We start from the raw sequence: 21,309 nt of genomic DNA, 5'->3' as shown, positions 1-21,309 counted from the left end.
CTGGGTCGTAAACCCAGTTTGACATGGATCTGGGTCGTGGACCCCAGTTGAAATGGATCTGGGTCGTGGACCCAGTTGGACATGGATCTGGGTCGGGAACCCAGTTGATTGGATCTGGGTCGTAGACCCAGTTGGAAATGGGTTTGGGTCGTGGACCCAGTTGGATTGGATCTGGGTCGTGGACCCAGTTGAAGTGGATCTGGGTCATGCCCAGCTGAAATGGATCTGGGTCGTGGACCTAGTTTGATTGGATCTGGGTCGTGCCCAGTTGACATGGATCTGGGTCGTGGACCCAGTTGAAGTGGATCTGGGTCGTGCCCAGCTGAAATGGATCTGGGTCGTGGACCCAATTGGAGTGGATCTGGGTTGGGGACCCAGTCGGACATGGATCCGGGTCGGGGACCCAGTTGGAAACGGATCTGGGCCGTGGACCCAGTTCGGTTGGATCTGGGTCGTGGACCCAGTTGGAAACAGATCTGGGTCGTGGACCCAGTTCGGAATGGATCTGGGTCATGGACCCATTTTGAAGTGTATACTCGATGAAGGACAAGTTTGATTATGACCGAGATCAATAGTTAGCCGCGTTGGGCAAAATTCGTTTGGAGCGGGATCGATTACAAGTGGTAGGCCCTGAGTTTTCTAGTAAAGTGAATCATTTGATCATTTTCAAGCTTTAAAACTCAAAATAAAAAAAACTTCAAGAATAAAAGTTGTTAAGACTGACGTTAGGAACAAAATGAGCAAATAAAAAAAATATTTTTTTTTTTTTTTTAGGATCCGTTTTTCAAGTACGGACCTAACACTTTTTGGCTGGTCTGTACTTCAAGTACGGACCAGAACATCAAAAATTTTTTTTTTTTTTTTTTGGGTCCGTTTTTCATGCACGGACCTAACACCTTTCGGCTGGTCCGTGCTTCAAGTACGGACTAGAACATCAAAAAGTTTTTTTTTTTTTTTTTTGGGTCCGTTTTCCATGCACGGACCTAACACCTTTTGGCTGGTCCGTGCTTCAAGTACGGACCAGAACATCAAAATTTTTTTTTTTTTTTTTTACTGGTCCGTGCTTCATGCACGGACCTAAGAAAATTTGCCCAGTCCGTTTTCTAAGCACGGACTTGACAAGATTTCTTGAGTCCGTGCTTCAAGCACGGACCAGAACCTTTTCTGACCACTGTTTTTGATCCTCATCCCATTTTGGCCCAAAATTTCTGGGTTTTGAGGCACATAGCCTCTGTTTTTTGGCTTGGGCCACAAAAAATGTCACTTTTTTTTTTTTTGATGATGCAATTATAAATAAAACGACTTCCCCCTTTTACCTAGGGGGACATAAAACAACATGTAAAATGGGAAACTTCCTAATATCTATACAACTTGCCATCGTGGGCTACAAGAAAAGAAATAAAATTACAACACAAACACGTGGATGGATACGAAATTAAACTTTGGAAACCTTAGTGTCCTTTGTCTATTAGTTACGCTTCGATGCATGCGGTTTGTGGGTGGTTTTTCGGCTACCCATTCTTCAAACCTTGATGGACACCGAAGTGCACACATCTTGGGTTGGTGAATGGGGTGGATGTTCTCCTCCCAGCCACCCAAAATAGCGATCTCGGGGGCTTGAGAGTACCGGCATCCGAGGTTAGAAATATAAAGAGAAGGGGGGTGGCTTATGCATAGGGGTATGAATCGCATGTGCATGTGCGTGCATTTTTTTTAAATGTATCCATCCTTACATCCCTTGTCAAAAAATAAAAATAAAGCAAAATATACATGTAAATAAATATTACAAACATTCCCATATGAAACTTGTAAAAAATAAAAAGGAAAGAAAGAAACAAGGCAAACGTTAGTAGATAAACCAAAAGAAAACAAACAAAAAGAAAACAAACATCATTTTTTTTTTGAAATAACCGAATCAAGGAAGAGGGTCGGACCCACTAGTACATACTCCCCAGTGGAGTCGCCAAGCTGTGGACATGGGATTTTAAATGTTTTTTTTTTAAAACATCCCTCCACTTTGGGGTGTTTTGGAGTCGCCACCATTCATTTTTGGAAATGGGTGTGAATGGTCACCCGAATTTGTATTTTTGAAAAACATGTCATTTTGACATTTTTTTGTTGACTCTCGTTGGATAATGCATGTTTGGTCCAACCTTGATTCAAGGTAAGGGGGTCCATTTATGGAGTAGGGAAGGTGTTAGGCACCCTGCTCCATCCACCACAGGTGGTAACCTCGGATTCGGTTTTTTTGGAATAAAGAAAATAAAAATAAAAATAAAAATATTTGATGTGTGCCCTCAAGTGTGAGGGGTTTTCGATGTAGGTTCAAATCATAGAGGGCACCCTTATGAAGAATGGGCCCTTGGGTGATTTAGACCATAGTGGTGTGTGCAAAAATGTGGGAAAAGGGGAGAGTAGAAGAGGGGGTTAGAGGGGATGGTCATTTTGTTGAACCCACCTTGACCCTTCCTTGACTTCCTTTGACCTTCCTTGACTTCTTCTTCCTTGCTTGACTTCTTTGAGAGAAGTTGGAGAGTTGAGAGTTATGAGATGCAAAGTGAGTTGAGGGTTAAGAGAGAAAGGTTGAGAGAGTGATTTCCTTTTTTATCTTTTTGAGGGTTGGATGTGGGATTTTTCATTAGGGCTTGAGAGTTGAGAGTGATGGGGTTTTTATAGAGGTTGTGGGTTATTTTGAGGGGTAGAGTTGGGTGAAATAATGAGAAGTGGTAGAATGGTGTGGGATTTAAAAGAAGGGTATGTGTAAATTGATGGAGGTTGGAGGGTATTTAGGGAAGGGGGGTTAAATGGGTTGTTTACAACCCAAATGGGTTGGATCCAACCAAACCCATTTAGGTTGAGTGTTTGGTGAGGGGAATTGATGAGAGTGGTTGAGAGGATGAGATTGTTTAAATGGGGTAATTAATTGGTGGTTGTGATTAAGTGGTGTTTGATTTAAGAGAATGGAGGATTTAAGAGGGTGGTTGATGATATTTTAGGAGGGTGAGGGAGATGATGACATGTGTCAAAGTGGGTGGAAATGAAGGGTGGAGATGAGTTGATGGGAAAGGATGAGTGTTTGATTTGAGAGGATGGGTGTAGGTGTAGGTTGTAGAGATGGGTTTTGTAGGAAATGATGGGAGTAGATTAGGGGAGGGTGATAGGTTATAAGTGTTTGATTTGAGAGAATGGATATGATAGGTTAGGGTAGAGTTATGGGTTGAATTAATTTTTGGAGGGAAGTAATGGAGTTGGTTGGTTGGATGAGGGAGGTGGAAGGGGGTAATGACATGTGTCATATTAGGTGATTGGTTGTGATGTTGGGCTTGGGTAATGTGTTGGGTTAAAGAATGGTTGGATTTTAGGTTGTAGGTTGGGCTTTGGTATTTTGATGGGTAGGGTTAATTTAGATGGGCTTAGGTGATGGGTTTAGTTTGGATTGGGTTGAATAGGCTTGGACTTGGGTTGAGTTGGGTTTAGAAGGATGGTAAGGGATTTGGTCCGTGGGCCACATGAGAGGCCTTGGGCCATTTATTGAAAAATAAATGATGAAAGTCATTGGATTATTGTAGGTTTAGGCTTCGGAGCCCATTTCAATTTTTACGATTTTTGGGGCATTTTGCGTCGAGGGCCCAGTCAAATTTGGGTGTCTACACCTAGAATAATAGCAACGAAGAAAATAAAAGATATCTAGGTCCGAAACATAGAGAAAGATGATATTTTTATTAAAACAAAAAATACTAATAAACAAAATGATTAAGGTTCAGCGATGGTGGTGGCGCCATCGCCGAAGAACGACACACCAAGATCGATGTGCTCAGTGGAGCTCAAGCTCTGATACCAAGTAGAGATTCTTAATTTTATTGAGATTTCTTAAATTAATATTACAAAAGCCCCAATAGGGTATTTATAAATATTACATCAACCAAGATATATGAAAACTACCTAATATAAATATTCTAAAATATCCTAATTGATATATTCTAAATATCAATATATATTTTAGAATATCCTTCATCACAACCTTCCATTTGTGATGAGATACACTAACAATGATACATTTTATCTCATGCATCTTAATACAATGCAACTTATTCTCTAACAGAAACATCATCAGATTCATCGATAAAACAAAAGCTCTGTATGAATGGTTCAATGTCAAGCAATATTCTTATACAGAAACAAATCAACAAAAATTCGACAAAAAAAAATCTCCCAAAAATTTCGAGCCCACTGAAGCATTGGTGGACCAGAAAAAGTAAAAATCAAGGTGACTGGTGGATCTCTAACCTTGGGTTAGAATATCCATCCGCGGGCTTGTTCATGAATCTCATGATATAAATGCTTCAACAGGCATAAAATAAAATTCCACGATATATTTGACATTAATAACAAGTATATATTAAACTAGAAACTTCAAATAAAATTCCACGACTCGAAAACACAAAGCTACAACATCACAGTCGAACCATGGCAAACAAGCACATACGACGATAACAAGCATAAAACCTTGCAATTGATATAGAAACATATCTTACTGTAGCTGTTTCTATTAGTTTCTGTTCTGTTTCAAAACATAATAATCTCACATACTTACGACATCGAAAACAAAAGTAAGCCAAGGTATAAGAGACAGAACCTTAACAATCTTAGGCACTGTTCCTGGATGGCTGAGTGTGCCTTGTACGGTCATCCCGGGATAATAATACTCAGGATTATTAGTACTATACAAATGGAAAAATGGAGCCTCAAAATTTGGCGTTAACAACCATGACTGGTGATTCACTGCAGCTATATACAAATCATGGCTAGTGCATATTTTTGCCAATTAAATGAAGAGTGTGAGATCTATTTAAGTTCCAAGGAGGATACAAAAAGACCATGCTTCTATTTTTATAGAGGGTAAATTACACTTTTACCTCCTATGGATTGGCATAATTCCATGTTGACCCCTCAATCTTTTGATAATTTCACTCACCTGTCTTGTCAGAAAGTGTAATACAGTTCCAATAGGAACTAGTAACTGACTAGTAAATAGAGTGAGAGAAGAGGAACGCAAGGCAATCCAACACGAGCAACCCACGTTATAGAGACTGCAATGTCTTTATTCCCGTAAGAACTACTTCCAAAACTACCTCTTACTACTTTGTTTTGGGTCTTTTATCATATATCCTACTTACTAATAAAGTAAAAACAAACTAGGAAACATCACTGCGCTATGTGAAAAAGGCCCATATTTGACGGTCTTAGCCCGTCAAATATTCCCGTCAAATATTCTCTTGTAGAATTTTTTTTTTTTTGACGGCCCTAGACTATCAAATTATTAGAGAATGAGCTTAAAAAAAAAAACAAACAAAAATCCATAAAGTATGGCCGTCGAATTTGGAGGTTTAACAAATAATAGCATGGTTCTCTAATTCACCAATCACAATAAACGAAATAATAAAAAAAAAATCAAAAACAAAAGAAAAATCATAAAACAAACTCCAAATTAAATTAAACAACTCAAAATTCATATTATATATTGAAATTTCATTACTAAACAAGCTTTAATAGAAGCAATTGGGCACTAACAATCCAGATCCCAAGTACAAGGCTAAAGCCTCAAAATACCAATTCCAACAATTAAAAGTAAGGGAGTAGAGACAGATGCTAATTGCTTTCTTCCAGTCTTTTCATCAAGTGGTCTACCATTATTGCTTTCTCCTGAAAGACTCCTATCAGCACACCAATCGGCTCAAATTAAGATAGAAAAATAGACATAGTTGTCCCAAAAGTATTTCATAAATGTGTAGTGAACTCAATATAAGATGGCATGTTGAGTTCCTTGGAAGCCATTAAAGGATCAATTTAACTTCACCTGAGGCAGAGTCCATGCTGGCATTTTTTGCAATGTCTTCAGTTACAAATGAAGTCGCGACACTAAGGAGAGGAATATTGAATATCTTGGATATAATGTTGAACATTGATATAGAAACACCTGCTGAAGCCAACTCCACAGGACCTCTTGAACACAAACAGAAATGTAAAATCTTTCAATTATTGGATGGTGACTTAAATTTATGTCTAGCATTTTAACTTCCATACTTGAAGAATGTAAGAATCATGGAAATAACTATGGAAACAAATTCAATAGGTTGATCCAGGGAGTCAATGAGAACACAACTAAAAAAACAGGATACATATATGTAAGCTAATCCCAAACATGGGAAACAAATTGTCTACACCAAATATTGGAACAAAATTAAATCTGTAGCAACCAAACCAGCCAAATGACACACAAAAGCCATATGGATTTATGTTCCTCCATTCAATTTTGTCTAAAGCCGTATCTTCTTTAATTTTCTAACATAGATCTCATCAGGTAAAATTACACCAAATATAAGGGTACTCACCATAACAACTTCAGGGAAGGGTTTTTCTTTTTTCTTTTTTCTATTTTCTTTTTTTTAAATGATCGGTAAAACTTCACGTAATTTAGTTTTCTCAACTTACAAACACCGAGAGGTTGTCAGGTATCTCTATCTATATCCCATTCCACATGATAAAGAATCATTATTATACTACTGAAGATATGTAATCCACCAAATTCATGAACTACTCATGCTGAAGAATCAGCATGCATCATCTCAACTTATAAAGGTACGTTGCTGAAGAATCATTACTCTAATGAAGTGGGTTTTTTGATGGTTCTCATTACAAAGTATAATGGTTGAAGCAAGCTGTTATTGAATAAAGAAAAGGCATGCATAATGGTTATGTTATTGAATAAACAAGTTAAACATAGAAGAAAAGAAACAGAATGTATCCAGAAATTCCAACATTCTAGTTAGACAAGCCTATCAGCTCACATGCTCAATGAGGTTAAGTTAGAAAGTGAGTACCTTTATAAGTTGATACTATGAGAATTCGATTGACCGGCAGGACTAACATTGCAATTATGAAGAATGGGAAAAGAGACAACATACCTTCCCAGGTTTCATAAGATTGGCAGGTAGAGAACCCCGGGAAAGAGTATCTTTTGTTCTATTTTTGTTTCCATTATCTGAGAAACAACCCAAGTTGAGGTTCTCCTGTTTAGTTGTGATTTGCTTGGGAGTTAAGCCCTTTGAAAGGTTCGATGTCTCTCTAATGTTGGCTCCAACGACGTCTGCCTTTGTTCTAGCGGTGGCATCAGATTGATTGCGGGCAGGACTTGTTGGCCGTGTCTGTGACACACAATACTAATTATCATTGTTAAATCATGTTTACACTTGTCAAATGTAAAATTTTCTAATAAAATTTGTAAATATTTAATGTATTTATGTATCAGGCTAGAATCATACCTGCCGTATAGCTTCTTCCATGGTTTTTGATGATCCAACCTTCTTACTAGGCCCACCATTTTCAATCCCATTGATCTTCCCAATGTTTGTGGAATCGGTTCCATTTCTTTTTGAATTCGAATTTGAAACAGTAACACTTTGCATGCATCTAGATGCAACAACCACTTTCTCCTCTTTGATAACAATTTTCTGCCTTGGGCTCTCCTCCTCTGTTTCTAATAACTCCCTTGATTTGTCTTCCTCTATATTTTGCTATGCACTATTAAATTTAGCTACTTAGTTTGATTTATGATGGTCTGAGTGCCAGAATGATTAGGACATCAGTCCTTCCCCAGACTCATCTCTTGATAGCACAAGAGGGTCCATCACAAAGCCTAGTGTGGAGATCAAGGGAGAAAGAAAACTACTCTCTTGTACAAAGGCGCAAGTGTATGGAAGAATTCAAGCAAGCCCATGCACAAATCATCAAGCTGGGGTTCAACTTCACATACCCAACACTTCTTAAGAGCTGCTCTCATCTATTAGCCCTTGAAGAAGGAATGCACATCCATGGAAAAGTTTACAAGTTTGGATTTGATCCAATTAAGATAATCAGGTAAGAGGAATGCTTCACAAACCTTAACACCTTCGGCAATCAGACCTTGTGCAAGAACAACAGAGGTGGTTGTCACATCCCCAGCCTGCCTTACCAACTTAGCACTAATGTTCTCAACAGGGTCCTCCAACTCGACCTAAAAAATAGTTCTTGAAATGTTACGGGGAGGAAAAGATTATAATGTTCTAAGTCAATAATTTGGTTCAACACATCTCAATATGTTTAAAAGTATTACACAGAAATCACACAAACTGTGTCTTAAAAAGAAAAGTAAAGCAACTAAATCTAATTATTTAGTGTTGTGCATGTTATGAAGTCTGCTCATGTGTCTATCTGCAGCCATGTAGTATCTGAAGTGATAAGTAATTATATTTTGTTTATTCTCAAAAGTTTTCCATTGAAATCGTGGATGAGCTAAGCATTCATTCAGGTCTCAAATGGTTTAGTAGTATATTCTACGCATATATGCACTTCTACAAAACTTTCTTGAATAAAACCTTATGTGTGGCATAAATCCTGACTATGAGCAAGATTACTTCACTAAGTAAAGCTGAGCGAGAGAAATTTTAGTGGGAATGAGGTTTATGTCCTAACCTGTAGGGTTCCTTGCATACCGAGTGAACTTCAGTTTTTACTATCACAAGATCTAAAAATTGAAGATCGTCAATTTTTCTCATTAAAAATTTCTCAGCCTGGAACATGGGAAATCAGAGTTTAGTAAGCATGTAACCACATTGCAGGGTGATTTGACAACATTTGAGAGGACTACACCTAGACATTCTCCTCCACAGCCAATGTTTAACATATGGGTTGGAATGTGAAAAGGTGTGTATCTGGGAACCAAAGCAGAAAATAAGAACCAAGGTTTCAAAAAGGGCAGGCATGGACGTACCTTAATCTGATACATCTTAGTAGCTTTGCTAGAGGTGCAAAGACCTGCAATGTCTCCATTGCAATGTTGGACTGCATACAGAGTAATAATGCTTGAAGAAAAGACAAGAAGGGATCACCTATTAAATACCAAACCAAGAATTTCATTACTTGCTTATGCTCAGGCAAGTATGAAAGAGTATGCATGTTATGTAATCTGTCAGCTAATTTGACGATTATTACACGGACCTGTAAAAAAAGGCTGATTTAGTGGCCATCAGACGAAAAAGGCATATCCATAATAAAAAATTGATTATCGGGGGTACCAATGGTTTGAACCTTCACCAAATAAAAAACTATCTAATCACTACTCTAGTAAACGTATTGGTCGTATACCTTCACCAAATGTATATAATTTACCATTAATTGACAAGAACTTACATGCTTCAATATGAATAAAAATCCTTTATAGGGATGATCGGGACGAACCTTCCTTTCTGCTTTAGTTTGCTACTCACAAATTGATTGAAGAAACACATTACCACAATATATATATATATATATATATATATATATATATTTTTTCTATTTGATCTCTTCTTATACTTTTTTTATTTAAGTTTTAGACTTCCAATCTCTTTTCCTCTCTAGTTTACTCTCAAATTTCCTTTTAGTTTATTTTTCTAGGTTTTTTATTCAATAATTTTAATCGATTTTCTATGGAGATTGTTGGCTGAAATCCTATAACTAGGGTTAAGGGTAAAGATTAAGGATTTGTAATTTTATTTCAATCAACAATGGTGAATAATTTTCTTAGTTTTGAATTAATCTAAAGGTGAGTTATTCTTTTAATTAAATTCAATACCTATAAATTCTTTTTGAGTTTTTGTTTATAATCATAACATTGAAAGTTTGAAAATTTTCTTTGATTAATTGTGGATAAATATTACATGTGACAACTTTAGATTTTTCAAAATAATTTTTTGTTTAATTGATATATCATCCGGTTACGGAGAATATTTATTTGAAATTAACCGAGAAAATTTATCAAAATGAAAATTTTAGATTTTTAAGTGGATCACATATGCATCAGTGCTTTTTAATTTATGTTTTTAATTTGTTTCTTTTTTGCTCCCTATGATAGTGTGGAAATATCATCTTTTTAGTAGCTTAGGTTAAATATCTTCTAATCAAATTTTTTTGATTGATTTTGACACAATCCTTGGGGATGAACCTCAGACTCCCGAACATTTTATTATTTTGCTACAACCCTAAATTTGGGAATTTGTAATCCACACACTTTTAGTTGTAGCAAGTTGTTGGCATTGTTGGCAGGAATTGGTCATTGAATAAGAAAATGTTAGATGTTCCATAGGTCGTCCTTGCTTGGAGAAAATGCACGTTGGATGTCCAAAACTCTGAGAGACTTACATTGATTTCAAGGTTCAACTTTGACCTTAAAATCCCCGTCGCGGACACCTGATAGGATAATCAGTAATAGGAGAAAACCCTGAATTGCCATTAATTCATTGAAATTATCCCCCCTCCCGAACAAACAAGGTGTAACAAATACAATGATCACATCTCACACATACACAGATTCAGAGGTTTTTCTACAGGATTCATTTTGAAAATCGACAACTAAATCCCAAAACACAAGATTGATGTTTGGGACTGTCTCGAAGCTATGTTTGAATAGGCTCCCACCATACCCAAATATGTGAACAACATTTAGTTCGTCACACTTGCTTGGATGCCAACCAAACAACCTCACCTACAATACTTGCTGGCCAAAAACCGAACAATCTGACAAGCTCAGGAGGATAGCAAGGGATTAAGGTCATTGAGAAAGGCCTTCAGATGGGATTGAAAATAAGATTACAAAATTTTCATGGATTCCTTTCTAGAAGCATCATCAGATTCATCCATAAAACAAGAGCTCTGTATGAATGGTTCAATGTTGAGAAATATTCTTATACAGAAACAAAGCAACAAAAAATTAAAAAAAAAACAATCTCCCAAAAATTCCGAGCCCACTGAACCATTGGTGGACCAAAAAAAAAAAAAAATAAAGGTAACAGGTGGATCTTTAACCTTGGGTTTGAATATCCATCCACTGGCCTGTTCATGAACTCATAAAAGCTTCAACAGACTCAAAACAGAATTCCACAATATATTTGACATCAATAACTAGTATATATTAAACTAGAAACTTCAAATAAAATTCCACAAACTCGAAAACGGAAAGCTACAACATCACAGTCTAACCATGGTAAACAAGCACATACGACAATAACAAGCATAAAACCTTGAAGTTGATATAGAAACAAATATTATTGTAACTGTTTCTATTAGTTTCTGTTCTGTTTCAAAAAATAATAATCTCACATACTTCAACAGCAAAAACCTAAGTAAGCCAAGGTATAATAGACAGACCCTTAACGATCTTAGACACTGTTCCTGGATGGCTGAGTGCCTTGTAGATTCATCCCGGGATAATAATACTAAGGATTATTAGTACTACATAGATGGAAAAATGGAGGCCTGGATAACACATGCCCCAGAACTAGTTGGGTGCTTTAAGAGGCTTGGATACCTCAGCTCCAAAAAAAAATTATTATTAAAAGATACAATTTAGGAAACATGGTCAGTAAATAAATGAGCAAAAAAGAAAATTAACAAGAGCTTTAATCGAAAAACCCAGGGGTATTATTGTGTCAAAGTCCCTACTAAAGTCTGACCAAATCCAAATTAGTTACTGTTTAAGCTTTCAACTTGGTTGGATCAACAAAAACTCATCAACCAACTTGTCATTGACTCAACATTCCATTAAATAAAAAAAAGACTCAAATTTCAGCAATTCGGGACAATAGGTTTTGATCTAAAGATGGTAGTTCTATAACTTACAAATCAAGTGAAGTTTCATTTTGTTCCAACAACAAAGGGTTCTGAGGGATGAACCCCCTCATTTTCATTACGTTCATTATGATAATACAATATCTTTACCTACGGTAAGCTCATGCGGCATCGGCGATGAGAGAGCAACACTATCATTTGAATATGTCACACGTGCAGGATGCTTTCTCATGTAGGTCTTTTGCAAAGGTTTTGGGGTTTCAAATGAAACTTGAGCCATTGACACCCCCGCCCTTACATACTCTGAATTTTCATTAAGATGGACTGTCAATTTTTACCGTTAATTTGTAATGACTTTTGATGAGGTTAGAACTTTCGGAATGGACTGATTTTTTGTAAGGATGATCTCTCACCATAGAGATCATCATCACAAAAAACTAGCCCATTACAAAACTTTTAACCCATATAGGACTAAACTTTGGCTCCCATTTTGGCAACCGAACATTGTCCTTTATATATATACAAACATGTACAATATTGTCAGTAATAAAATTCTCTCATGCCTTAAAAATAACATTTGCTAATCAAGTATGAATGAAATCATGATTCCACCCTAGCAATTGTGTTATTCAAAGACCTCCACTGCGTTGATGTTGATATCTATTTCCATTAAAAATCAATACTAGTATGTATCAAGACTCTGCTCCACATCCACACCAATATTTGAGGAACTACTCTAAAAGCATGTTCAATGTGTAGATCACACAAAGCATAGTGATCATCACGATTTCAAGGGAGGACTCCTGGATGCAACCAACATCCTATGGATGCCAAGATTGACATGCGTGTGTGTATGTCAAGAGGTGTAATAGCAGATGAATGAAATGGGCACAATCTAGAAAGTACCAACAACGTTAGGAATATCACTATGAACTTTACAAAGTCGAAGGGACACCAATGTCATACGCACTTAGAAAGAAAAACAGGAAAAAAATCGAGAATAAATTTTAAGAAAAACAAGATTTTGTGTGTGAATTTCTCATATTTATAATGTTTAGTCAAATTATACCCGAACTATGTAACACAGTGTGCCATTTATAGACAAAAAGTTTAGGACGATAAAAAACAAAAGAGAGAACCAACATTAAAATTCTTTTAATATGGATAATAGGAGGACGTAATTGTTGGGGAAAAATATTGTGAACACAATATTCATGGATCTAGGATTTGATCTTGAACAAACAATAGAATAATCGAATAAAAAAAATAATAAATATTAAAATACCTGGATTAGCTTTTCCGATAATCCGCGAAGAACACTTTGATCTTGATCTGTGAAGAATAGGTGCACTACTCCAACTCTGCCTACACTTTGGTGATGGGAACCTTCTATCTCAATAATAGAATAATCTGTGTGTGTAGAGAGGGAGGGACGACCACCTATTTAGAAAAGAGGATACTAGATTTTCTATCAATCTTAGAATTCTAGTATTAGGTGAATACCACTTAAATTTTAATAGGATGTTCACTAACCCATCATATTTGATGTTGGTAACCAATGCCAGACCACTGGCATGATTTCCAATTTTATCCTTAATGTTTTGAACAAATTATAATCCAGTATTTATATAAAATTTGTATATGTGAAAAGCCTACAAAATAATTTTAATAATGAAAATAAATAATAATAAAAATAATAATTCCAACAATCTCCCACTTGGTATTCACATATACCTTTTATTTAAAACGACTCTCTGGATTGTTACCTTTTGAATAATCGGGTGAATTCTTTTGAAAAATAATTGTTCAAAACAATTCAGATAATCTTTAACTGTCACCTTCATTCAAAGATACCACTAATGATGGATTATGGATGTAACAAAGTGCTAATTTGTCGGCCCTAAGATAGTTCCTTGATCTCAAAACTAGTACCATCAATGAATTTCAGGAGTTTACCTTTACGTGAATTTTCTTTGTGGTATTAGGGCAATGTACACTTCTCAATGTAGTCTGTATGTACATTCTCTAGGTGTCCAGCTTCACACTCATCGTATATCATTCTAATATCTTACTTACAACCTGCTATGTGATATTCCATCACCCTTCTATCCAGAATGAAGACTTCATCAACGTGATACCAAGTCACGTCTAGTCTAAGCATTTATTCAACACTTTACGAGTACATATACTCACAGGCAAAGATAACATGTGTACACAATAATGTATAAACAATGACTAGTCATAATTAATTTCTTTAAGTAGTAATAAATAGTATATCAAGAGTATAAATAAATAAAAAACAAGGATAAAATAAACTCAACACTTAAATAACATGAACAAATGACATGATAACTCCCATACAAGTCACATGTTTCTTGAAAAACTTTGGCGGGAGTCCTTTTGTGAGAGGGTCAGCTATCATATTGCTAGAATCTATCTTAGCAATCTTGATCAATCCTTCACGAACATTTTCACATATTAAAAGGCATTTTATTTCGATGTGCTTGTTTCTTATAGTCACTCTTTCATTCTTTATAAAATCAGTAGCAGCCTTGTTATCACAAAAGATATGAACATCATTGCTTGCCAACAATATATTATTAACATAAAGCACAAGAATGATGAATTGACTCCCACTCATCTTGAGATATATGCACTTGTCGATGACATTTATTTAAATTCGTATTCGGTCACCACTTGATCAAATTTCAAGTACCACTATCTTGATGCTTGTTTCAACCTATAAATTGATCTTTTCAGCTTACAGATAACTGGAGAATAAGTCTCACTAAAATCAATACTTGACTTTTTCATGAAACCCTTTGCTACAAGCCTTACTTTAAACTTCTCGACCTTACCTTTTGAATTTGTTTTAGTTTTGAAAACCTATTTGCATTCTATTATCTTACAACTTTCTAGAAGCGTTGTTAGTTCTCATACTTTATTCTTTTCCATAGATATCAATTTTTCTTTCATTGCTTCCTGTCAAAATTAAGATTTATTTGAGTCCATTACTTCTTTGAATGTAGAAGGGTCATCTACATCACCTTTGATAATATCTCCTTCCTGAAAATACATCTCATAATCATTTGTAATAGCGGGTCTGCGTTCTCGGGTAGATCTTCTAATGAGAATGATTGGTTGTGGAATAAAACATATTGGTGAATCACTATGTTTCTTTTTTAATATAATATTTATGTGTTTTTCACTCTCATTATTTTGACCATATTCAAGAAACTTAGCAAATCAGTAACTCTAGTAGCTTCAAGCTTTTGTTGCTTAATCATTTTATTTTTAAGGCAATCCACACAAACATCAAAATCTAAAAAATCTAGAGGACTTAGAATTCCTTCCTAAACTTAGGATTATAGTCTTCATTATAAATGTGACCTAAGTTCAAATGCCATAACATAGAAAAGCTTTTTTGACGAACTAGGACGCTTAGACCCTGAAATATGCAAATGAACAGATTAACACAATAGAGAAGAAGTAAATAAATTATCCAAAGATAACTGATAAAGACAATCTAATAAACATGTCCAACAATGTCATTATGATAAAGAACGTGCATCCTACTATCACGAAAAAGTAAAAGGAAAAACATAACCAGCAATGTCCAATCTATAAAAGAAATAATGTTTCTTCTAAAAGACGAAATGTAGAAAGTCTCTTCTAAAATCAAAGAATGTCCTATATCGAGAATGAGGCGATAAGCTCCAACAGCCTCAACCTACAATGCCTTTGCATTCCCAAGAAAAATTTTATCCTCTAGTTTGGATTTTCTCTTGTTGTCAAATCCCTCTTGGATTCTTTTGCAACCAGTTTTTATACGTAAAGCAATCTCTCTTCATGTGTCCCTTCTTCTTGTAGAACCATCAATCTTCATTATCTATTTTTCCAATCTTTGTCTTTTCCTTGATTATTTTCTGATTCTTAAAATCTTTGAAATCCTTTTCTTGTTGTCGCTTTTCTTGAAACCTTTATTCTTGAAATTTTTCTTGCTACTTGCATGGACTGTCAAGTGTGCTGACTTAATTTTTGAATCTCTCAATCTTGCTTCCTCAGTGACACAAAGGGAAATCAACTGATTCAGATCCTATTTAGTTTCTTGTGCACTGTAATTGACTTTAAAAATATCAAAAGATTTAGGCAGAGATAAAACTGCCATGTGAACCAGAAGGTAATCTTCAAAAATAATCCTCTGCTCACGGAGACCAATGACAAGTTTTGACATCTTCAAAATATGTTCTCACACATTTTCGTTACTATCATATTTCAGATTCATCAACTGACCCAAATACTCATACTGAACAGATCTCTTTGTTCCCACAAACTATTTCTTAATGATTTGCAACAGTTCTTTAGCTGTATCTGTGGTCTGAATACCACCTCGAAGAGTCTCACTAATAGATGCTTGAATGATCATCATAGACAATCTATTAGCCTTTTCCCATTTAACAAAATGGGTCATTACAAACTCCGTAGAATCTGGAAGTAGAGTTGGTGGTATGTCCTCAAAGAGAACAAAATAAAAATCCATGCATCCCAACAAAATGTCAATATTCATCCCCTAAGATGAGTAATTAGAGTCATTAAGAGGCTCAATTCCTGTCAGATTCTTTTGAATCAATGACGCATCCATAGCTGCAATAAGATATGGTCAAACATTAAAATATACTATGGGATTAAATTATTTCAATTTGTACTAGGGGTTTTGGTCGAATCATTTCAGAGTATTTTATTAAGGGTGAAACTTTCCATTTTACATGTACAAACAAGTCGCATCATCAAGACTCGCTTTTGTGCTGAGATCTCAATATGCTATATGTTCCCTAAAATTGCGTTGCAGTACATAGATAGACCTAGCCACTCACGTTCTAATTCAATCCAAACACTATTCACACCTTTAGGCAATAGGGCTATCCTTCTCTCTCTTTCATACTTGTGACTATTCTATTCACTCGATCTACACAAATATCCCTAAATCATCTTTAGGGAGAAGTTAGTGATTTCATACAAAAGAGTGCCACAAAGTGATCTTAGTGAGATATTAAGTCTCAGAATTCAAGAACCCGTAACTTTCATAGAACGGTTACCTTTAGGCAGACTACTATCCTATTTCCATCACGTTCTTTGAACGATCACCCAAAATATTTTCCTAAACTCCTATAAGCAAGACCTATACCCTAATATATCTAAATTTGCTTTCTAATTGTTCTTGTTTGCATGTGGGTACATTTAAAAAATAACAACTAAATATTCATTATAAAAGAAAATAATTATAGATATATTCTCCAAAAGGGTATAACTTAATCTAAACTTTACTATTATATGTTGCTATTAAAAGAATTATTTTGACAATTTTATTGAATAGATCTCGAAAAAATATTCAAAATAGACTCTTGTTTTGTCCAAATCAGAGTTAAAATGAATTAGTTATGATTTTTCAAAATTTTATAGGAAAATGTGATTTTCTATGGTCTGATTCACGTTTGAACCAACTGAACCGGTTTGGCTAGACCGTTTTAACTCGAAACGGGTCAGGGGTTGACCCAAACGAGTCGGATAAGCGGGTCCATTCGAGTCAGAAACGGGTTTAACCCAACAGACCTTTAAAACGTTATTTTAATATGAATCGAGCTTTGCCCAATCATTACAGCCAAACGGGCTTGGTCTAAATAGAATATAAAACGGGCTTAGTCTATACAAATCGTTATCAGGCTGGCCCAAAATCGAAAATGCTATCGGGCTTAGCCCAACCGAAAAAAAATATCGAGCTGGCCCCAAACGAAGAACAATTCGTCTTCTTCATCAAGAATATTGAACTTGCAGTAAACCCTAGCCGCCGCCGCCACCCAACTGCAGCCACCCAATCGCCACTGACAGGGCTGATCGTCGACGTCGGACGACTAATAAGGTCACCGGAAAACGTCCTGTAACATCAGATTAAAACCCCATGCCACTGATTGACAGATCTCTTCGACTGATTTGCGAATCGAAGAGTTTCCAATTTCTTTTATTTTATTTTATTTAAATTCAGTTTAAACAAATCTATATTTTCTTCAATTAGATCTACGTTTTTCAGAGCCTCACAAGTCGCTAAAATAGGACAGACGTGAACTTAGACCACGTCTTCTTTCCCATCTCTCGATCGATCGATCATCGCAGAGATGCGAACTTGAATTATTAATTTGTTTGTTTCTTATCGATTGATAGAATGAGATTACGATAACTAGAATCGTAGTCTCTGTTAATCTCCTTTGAAGAATAAATGGCAGATTTTGTTTTGAAATAAATCGATTTTAAAATTAAAGAAAAATTATTTATTCCAAAATAAATTTATTTAACTCAGATTTAATCAAGATCGATCTAGATTCGACATAGATTCAATAAAGATTTTGAACAAGAACAAATCCTTAATGGCTCTGATACCAATTGTAGGGGAAACATATTGTGAACACAATATTCATGGATCTAGGATTTGATCTTGAACAAACAATAGAATAATTGAATTGAAAAGTCAATAAATATTAAAATACCTGGATTCGCTTTTCCAATAATCCGCAAAGAACACTTTGATCTTGATCTGCAAAGAATAGGTGCACTACCCCAACTCTGCCTACACTTTGGTGATGGGAACCTTCTATCTCAATAATAGAATAATCTGTGTGTGTAGAGAGGGGGGGACGACCACCTATTTATAAAAGAGGATACTAGATTTTCTACCCATGGTAGAATTCTAGTATTAGGTGAATATCACTTAAATTTTGATAGGATGTTCACTAACCCATCATATTTGATGTTGGTAACTAATGCCAGACCACTAGCATGGTTTCCAATTTTATCCTTAATGTTTTGAACAAATTACAATCCATTATTTATATAAAATTTGTATATGTGAAAAGGCCACAAAATAATTTTAATAATGAAAATAAATAATAATAAAAATAATAATTCCAACAGAAATTTCATTCGTATAACCATGGGAATTACTGGAAAATAGAATTGAGAAGGAATACAAACAAATAAGTAGATCTTGTGCATCCCAGCTCTTATCTTGATCAATCTTTGCCACCCTTGAGGAGGCTGAGCAATATTAGGTCTATTAATTGCCCATGACCTGCTACCATCATGCGAAACATCCTACATTTGAGACAATTTGCACATTGGACAACAAACATATTTAAATCCGACAAAACTCTTGAGGGAGGGTTTGATGCATCAAGGAAAGCATATCCAGGATGAGATTGATCTGCATAGATTTTTTTAAGCGAATGTCTTAAGTATTCCCAAACAAAAAAAATATACATTGATTGATAGATAAACTTTCAATAGGTATTTTGATAGCTTTTTGCAGAAATCAAATCTTGAGTCAATTTTTTTTTTTTGATTGATAAGCTGGGGTTAAAAGGACCCCACCCTGAAAAACACTGCTAACAAGTGTACATACACATTAAATTTTCCTCTATGATTCTCACTAGATCTTGAGTCATTTGATCAAATGAAAAGCAGACAGACGAAAAGAACTATGTATCCACTTAAACACAAAAGAAAGACATAAATAAGTATTCGTTAAAAAATAAAGGGAATCAAAATGATAAACTAAGAAGAATTAAATAATGGTTTAAAAACAAATTTAAACATTGATTTAAAAAATTGAAACCTTAACACAACAATTAATTTAATCCAAAACTATAATGATCGAACCAATCAATGAATTAAACTTGAAAAATTATCAAACTTTAATTGACCAACCAAACAAAATAAATTGAAGATTAAAAATATTAACCAATTAGAAAACCTTAACAAAGGGTAAAAAACATTCAAATAATACCCAAAGTCTCAAACTCCTTTCTTAGTGTCTTTTATCTATTCTCTCTTCTTCAAGTTCTTTCAAGAAAACCTAGCCATTCGTCTCCTTCACCTCGTCACTCACCACTTTTATCATTTTCATTCATCTATTTTCTAATTTTTTATGATTTTAATTTTTAATGTGTTATGCGTGATGCTTTGTTTATGTTGAAATAATAAGTATGTTGATGCTTTGTTTATGCGTGCTATGTGTTAAGCATGATGCTTTGTTTAATATTTATTTTGCTTATTTTTAAGTTTTAATTATTTTAAGTTTACTATTGAAAATAATAAGTATGAGAACCGAGAACTAATTCGAACCAATTCGAACCAAGGTTGATTTGGATTGGTTCGGTTCTATAAGGTAATTGGATTGGTTTGATTCCAAATTTGTAGAACCGATCATGTTTGGTTTGGTTTCGATTTTGCCACAAATCCGAACCATGTGCACCCCTATAATAAAGAGAACTAAAGCATATAAAAAAATGAAGAATAAAAAAAAGGCTAAATGCACACATTAAATTTAAACCGCCATAACTTTGAGACTATATATCAAGATGACTATTTTTATTTTTTTTATAAGATGACTATTATAATATTAATTCAAAGTATAAGTCATTGAGCATGTTAATGATTAGGAAGTTTTGATCCCTGTTTTCTACTTTCCATCTATTTTTGCATTTTCCTTTAAAGTCTCAAAATAATAAATAAATTACTATGAATTGAAAAGTAAGTTTATCATGCATGAGAAGTTGAGGTAATGAAATATACTATCAAATAAACAAAATTTGAATGAAACGAATGTAACTACTGACCTTCGATTTGCTAAATAGTTGGGATCAGACTAGTGACCTCATCGTTGTAGTGCAGATCATCCAATCTCGATCTATCATTTTCAAAGCTTTCTTCCCAAAAATTTAGGGAGATCAATCAATTGAGCTACAAACACAAAGTTAAATACAGATCATACTTTCAATAGTTGTTTCCAATTAATAATTTATCAAAATAAATGGAGTTTTTTTTTTCTTTGATATAGCTAACATGAATTTATAAAAAAAAAACAAATTTATAGTTGAAATACATTTTAACAAAAAAAATTCTATTTTTTCAACTTAATATGAACACTTAATAGCCTAAATCAGATTCAAGATTCATTGGTAGTGTAGAAATTAAGAAATAGTTTAATCAAACACATCGATCTTGACTGAAAATAGTGGAAGAAGTTGTGGGTTATAAAAATCAACAACTAAACTTTCAACGATATCAAAAGAACATAGATAAGAACCAAAAAAATCGACTCACCACGGAAAAATCACTCAATCCTCGCCTGAGCCTTCTTTGAAGACTGAAAATTTAAGCTTTTGTTAGCTTTTATTGATAACTTGGTTAGCAAAAGCCATCAACTCACCACAAAAACGATCGAGGCAGAACAAGATATGAGCTAGGGTTTTGTGGGTGAGATAAGAACCTTGAAGAATAGATGAGGAGCTTCTTAGTGTAGGCCAGGGTTTTAGACTTTCGGTGGATCCCATAAGTTCTTAATATAGTTGTAAATCATTGTTTTGAGTCTCGACACTCACCTTACCAATATGACTCGGTGAGTAACCTGGGTTTCCAATAATTTCTAAGTTTCATTGGAAATCCAGATGACTCAACCGAATCATATCCGTAACGTGAGTGTCGAGACTCAAAACGGGGATTTACAACTATATAAAGAACGTATGGGATCCACCAAAAGTCCAAAACCCTAGCCTACACCAATAACCTCTTCTTCCATTCTTCAAGGTTCCTATCTCACTCACAAACCCTACCTCA

The 21,309-nt window shown here is 34.9% G+C and overlaps 1 protein-coding gene across 13 annotated transcripts; it reads right to left on the bottom strand.

The window, feature by feature from the left end:
- Positions 1-5,499: 5,499 nt before the first annotated feature.
- Positions 5,500-17,495, bottom strand: LOC147393070 (uncharacterized). 13 transcript variants are annotated; one of them, XR_015182131.1, is made up of 7 exons: positions 12,929-17,495; positions 10,219-10,266; positions 8,512-9,036; positions 7,323-8,053; positions 6,966-7,205; positions 5,858-6,003; positions 5,503-5,714 (listed from the first exon to the last, which is right to left on the bottom strand). XR_015182131.1 is itself a non-coding variant. In XM_086455959.1 (4 exons), the coding sequence occupies exons 2-4, from the start codon at positions 7,464-7,466 to the stop codon at positions 5,920-5,922; spliced, it is 468 nt and encodes a 155-aa protein (XP_086312085.1). In that variant the 5' UTR covers positions 7,467-8,053; positions 8,512-9,345; the 3' UTR covers positions 5,500-5,919. The 13 variants fall into 13 exon arrangements, 1 of the variants encoding a protein (XP_086312085.1); XR_015182130.1 differs by lacking the exons at positions 10,219-10,266; positions 12,929-17,495 and having other exon boundaries at positions 7,323-7,849; positions 7,940-8,053; positions 8,512-9,345; XR_015182135.1 differs by lacking the exons at positions 10,219-10,266; positions 12,929-17,495 and having other exon boundaries at positions 7,323-7,840; positions 7,940-8,053; positions 8,512-9,345.
- Positions 17,496-21,309: the final 3,814 nt, after the last annotated feature.

The sequence above is a fragment of the Akebia trifoliata genome, chromosome 10 (assembly GCF_017979445.1).
Source record: "Akebia trifoliata isolate Shusen 1 chromosome 10, ASM1797944v1, whole genome shotgun sequence".
In the NCBI taxonomy this organism is placed as follows: Eukaryota; Viridiplantae; Streptophyta; class Magnoliopsida; order Ranunculales; family Lardizabalaceae; genus Akebia; species Akebia trifoliata.
The sequence above is the reverse complement of the archived record's forward strand: the minus strand, read 5'-3'. Positions and strand labels throughout refer to the sequence as shown.

Coding starts and splice junctions, on each gene's coding strand:
- LOC147393070 (XM_086455959.1), bottom strand. CDS start 7,466: ATGCAAAGTGTTACTGTTTCAAATTCGAATTCAAAAAGAAATGGAACC. Junction 7,206..7,322: donor TGGAAGAAGCTATACGGCAG/GTATGATTCTAG, acceptor TGTGTGTCACAG/ACACGGCCAACAAGTCCTGC. Junction 6,004..6,965: donor ATCTTATGAAACCTGGGAAG/GTATGTTGTCTC, acceptor TTTGTGTTCAAG/AGGTCCTGTGGAGTTGGCTT.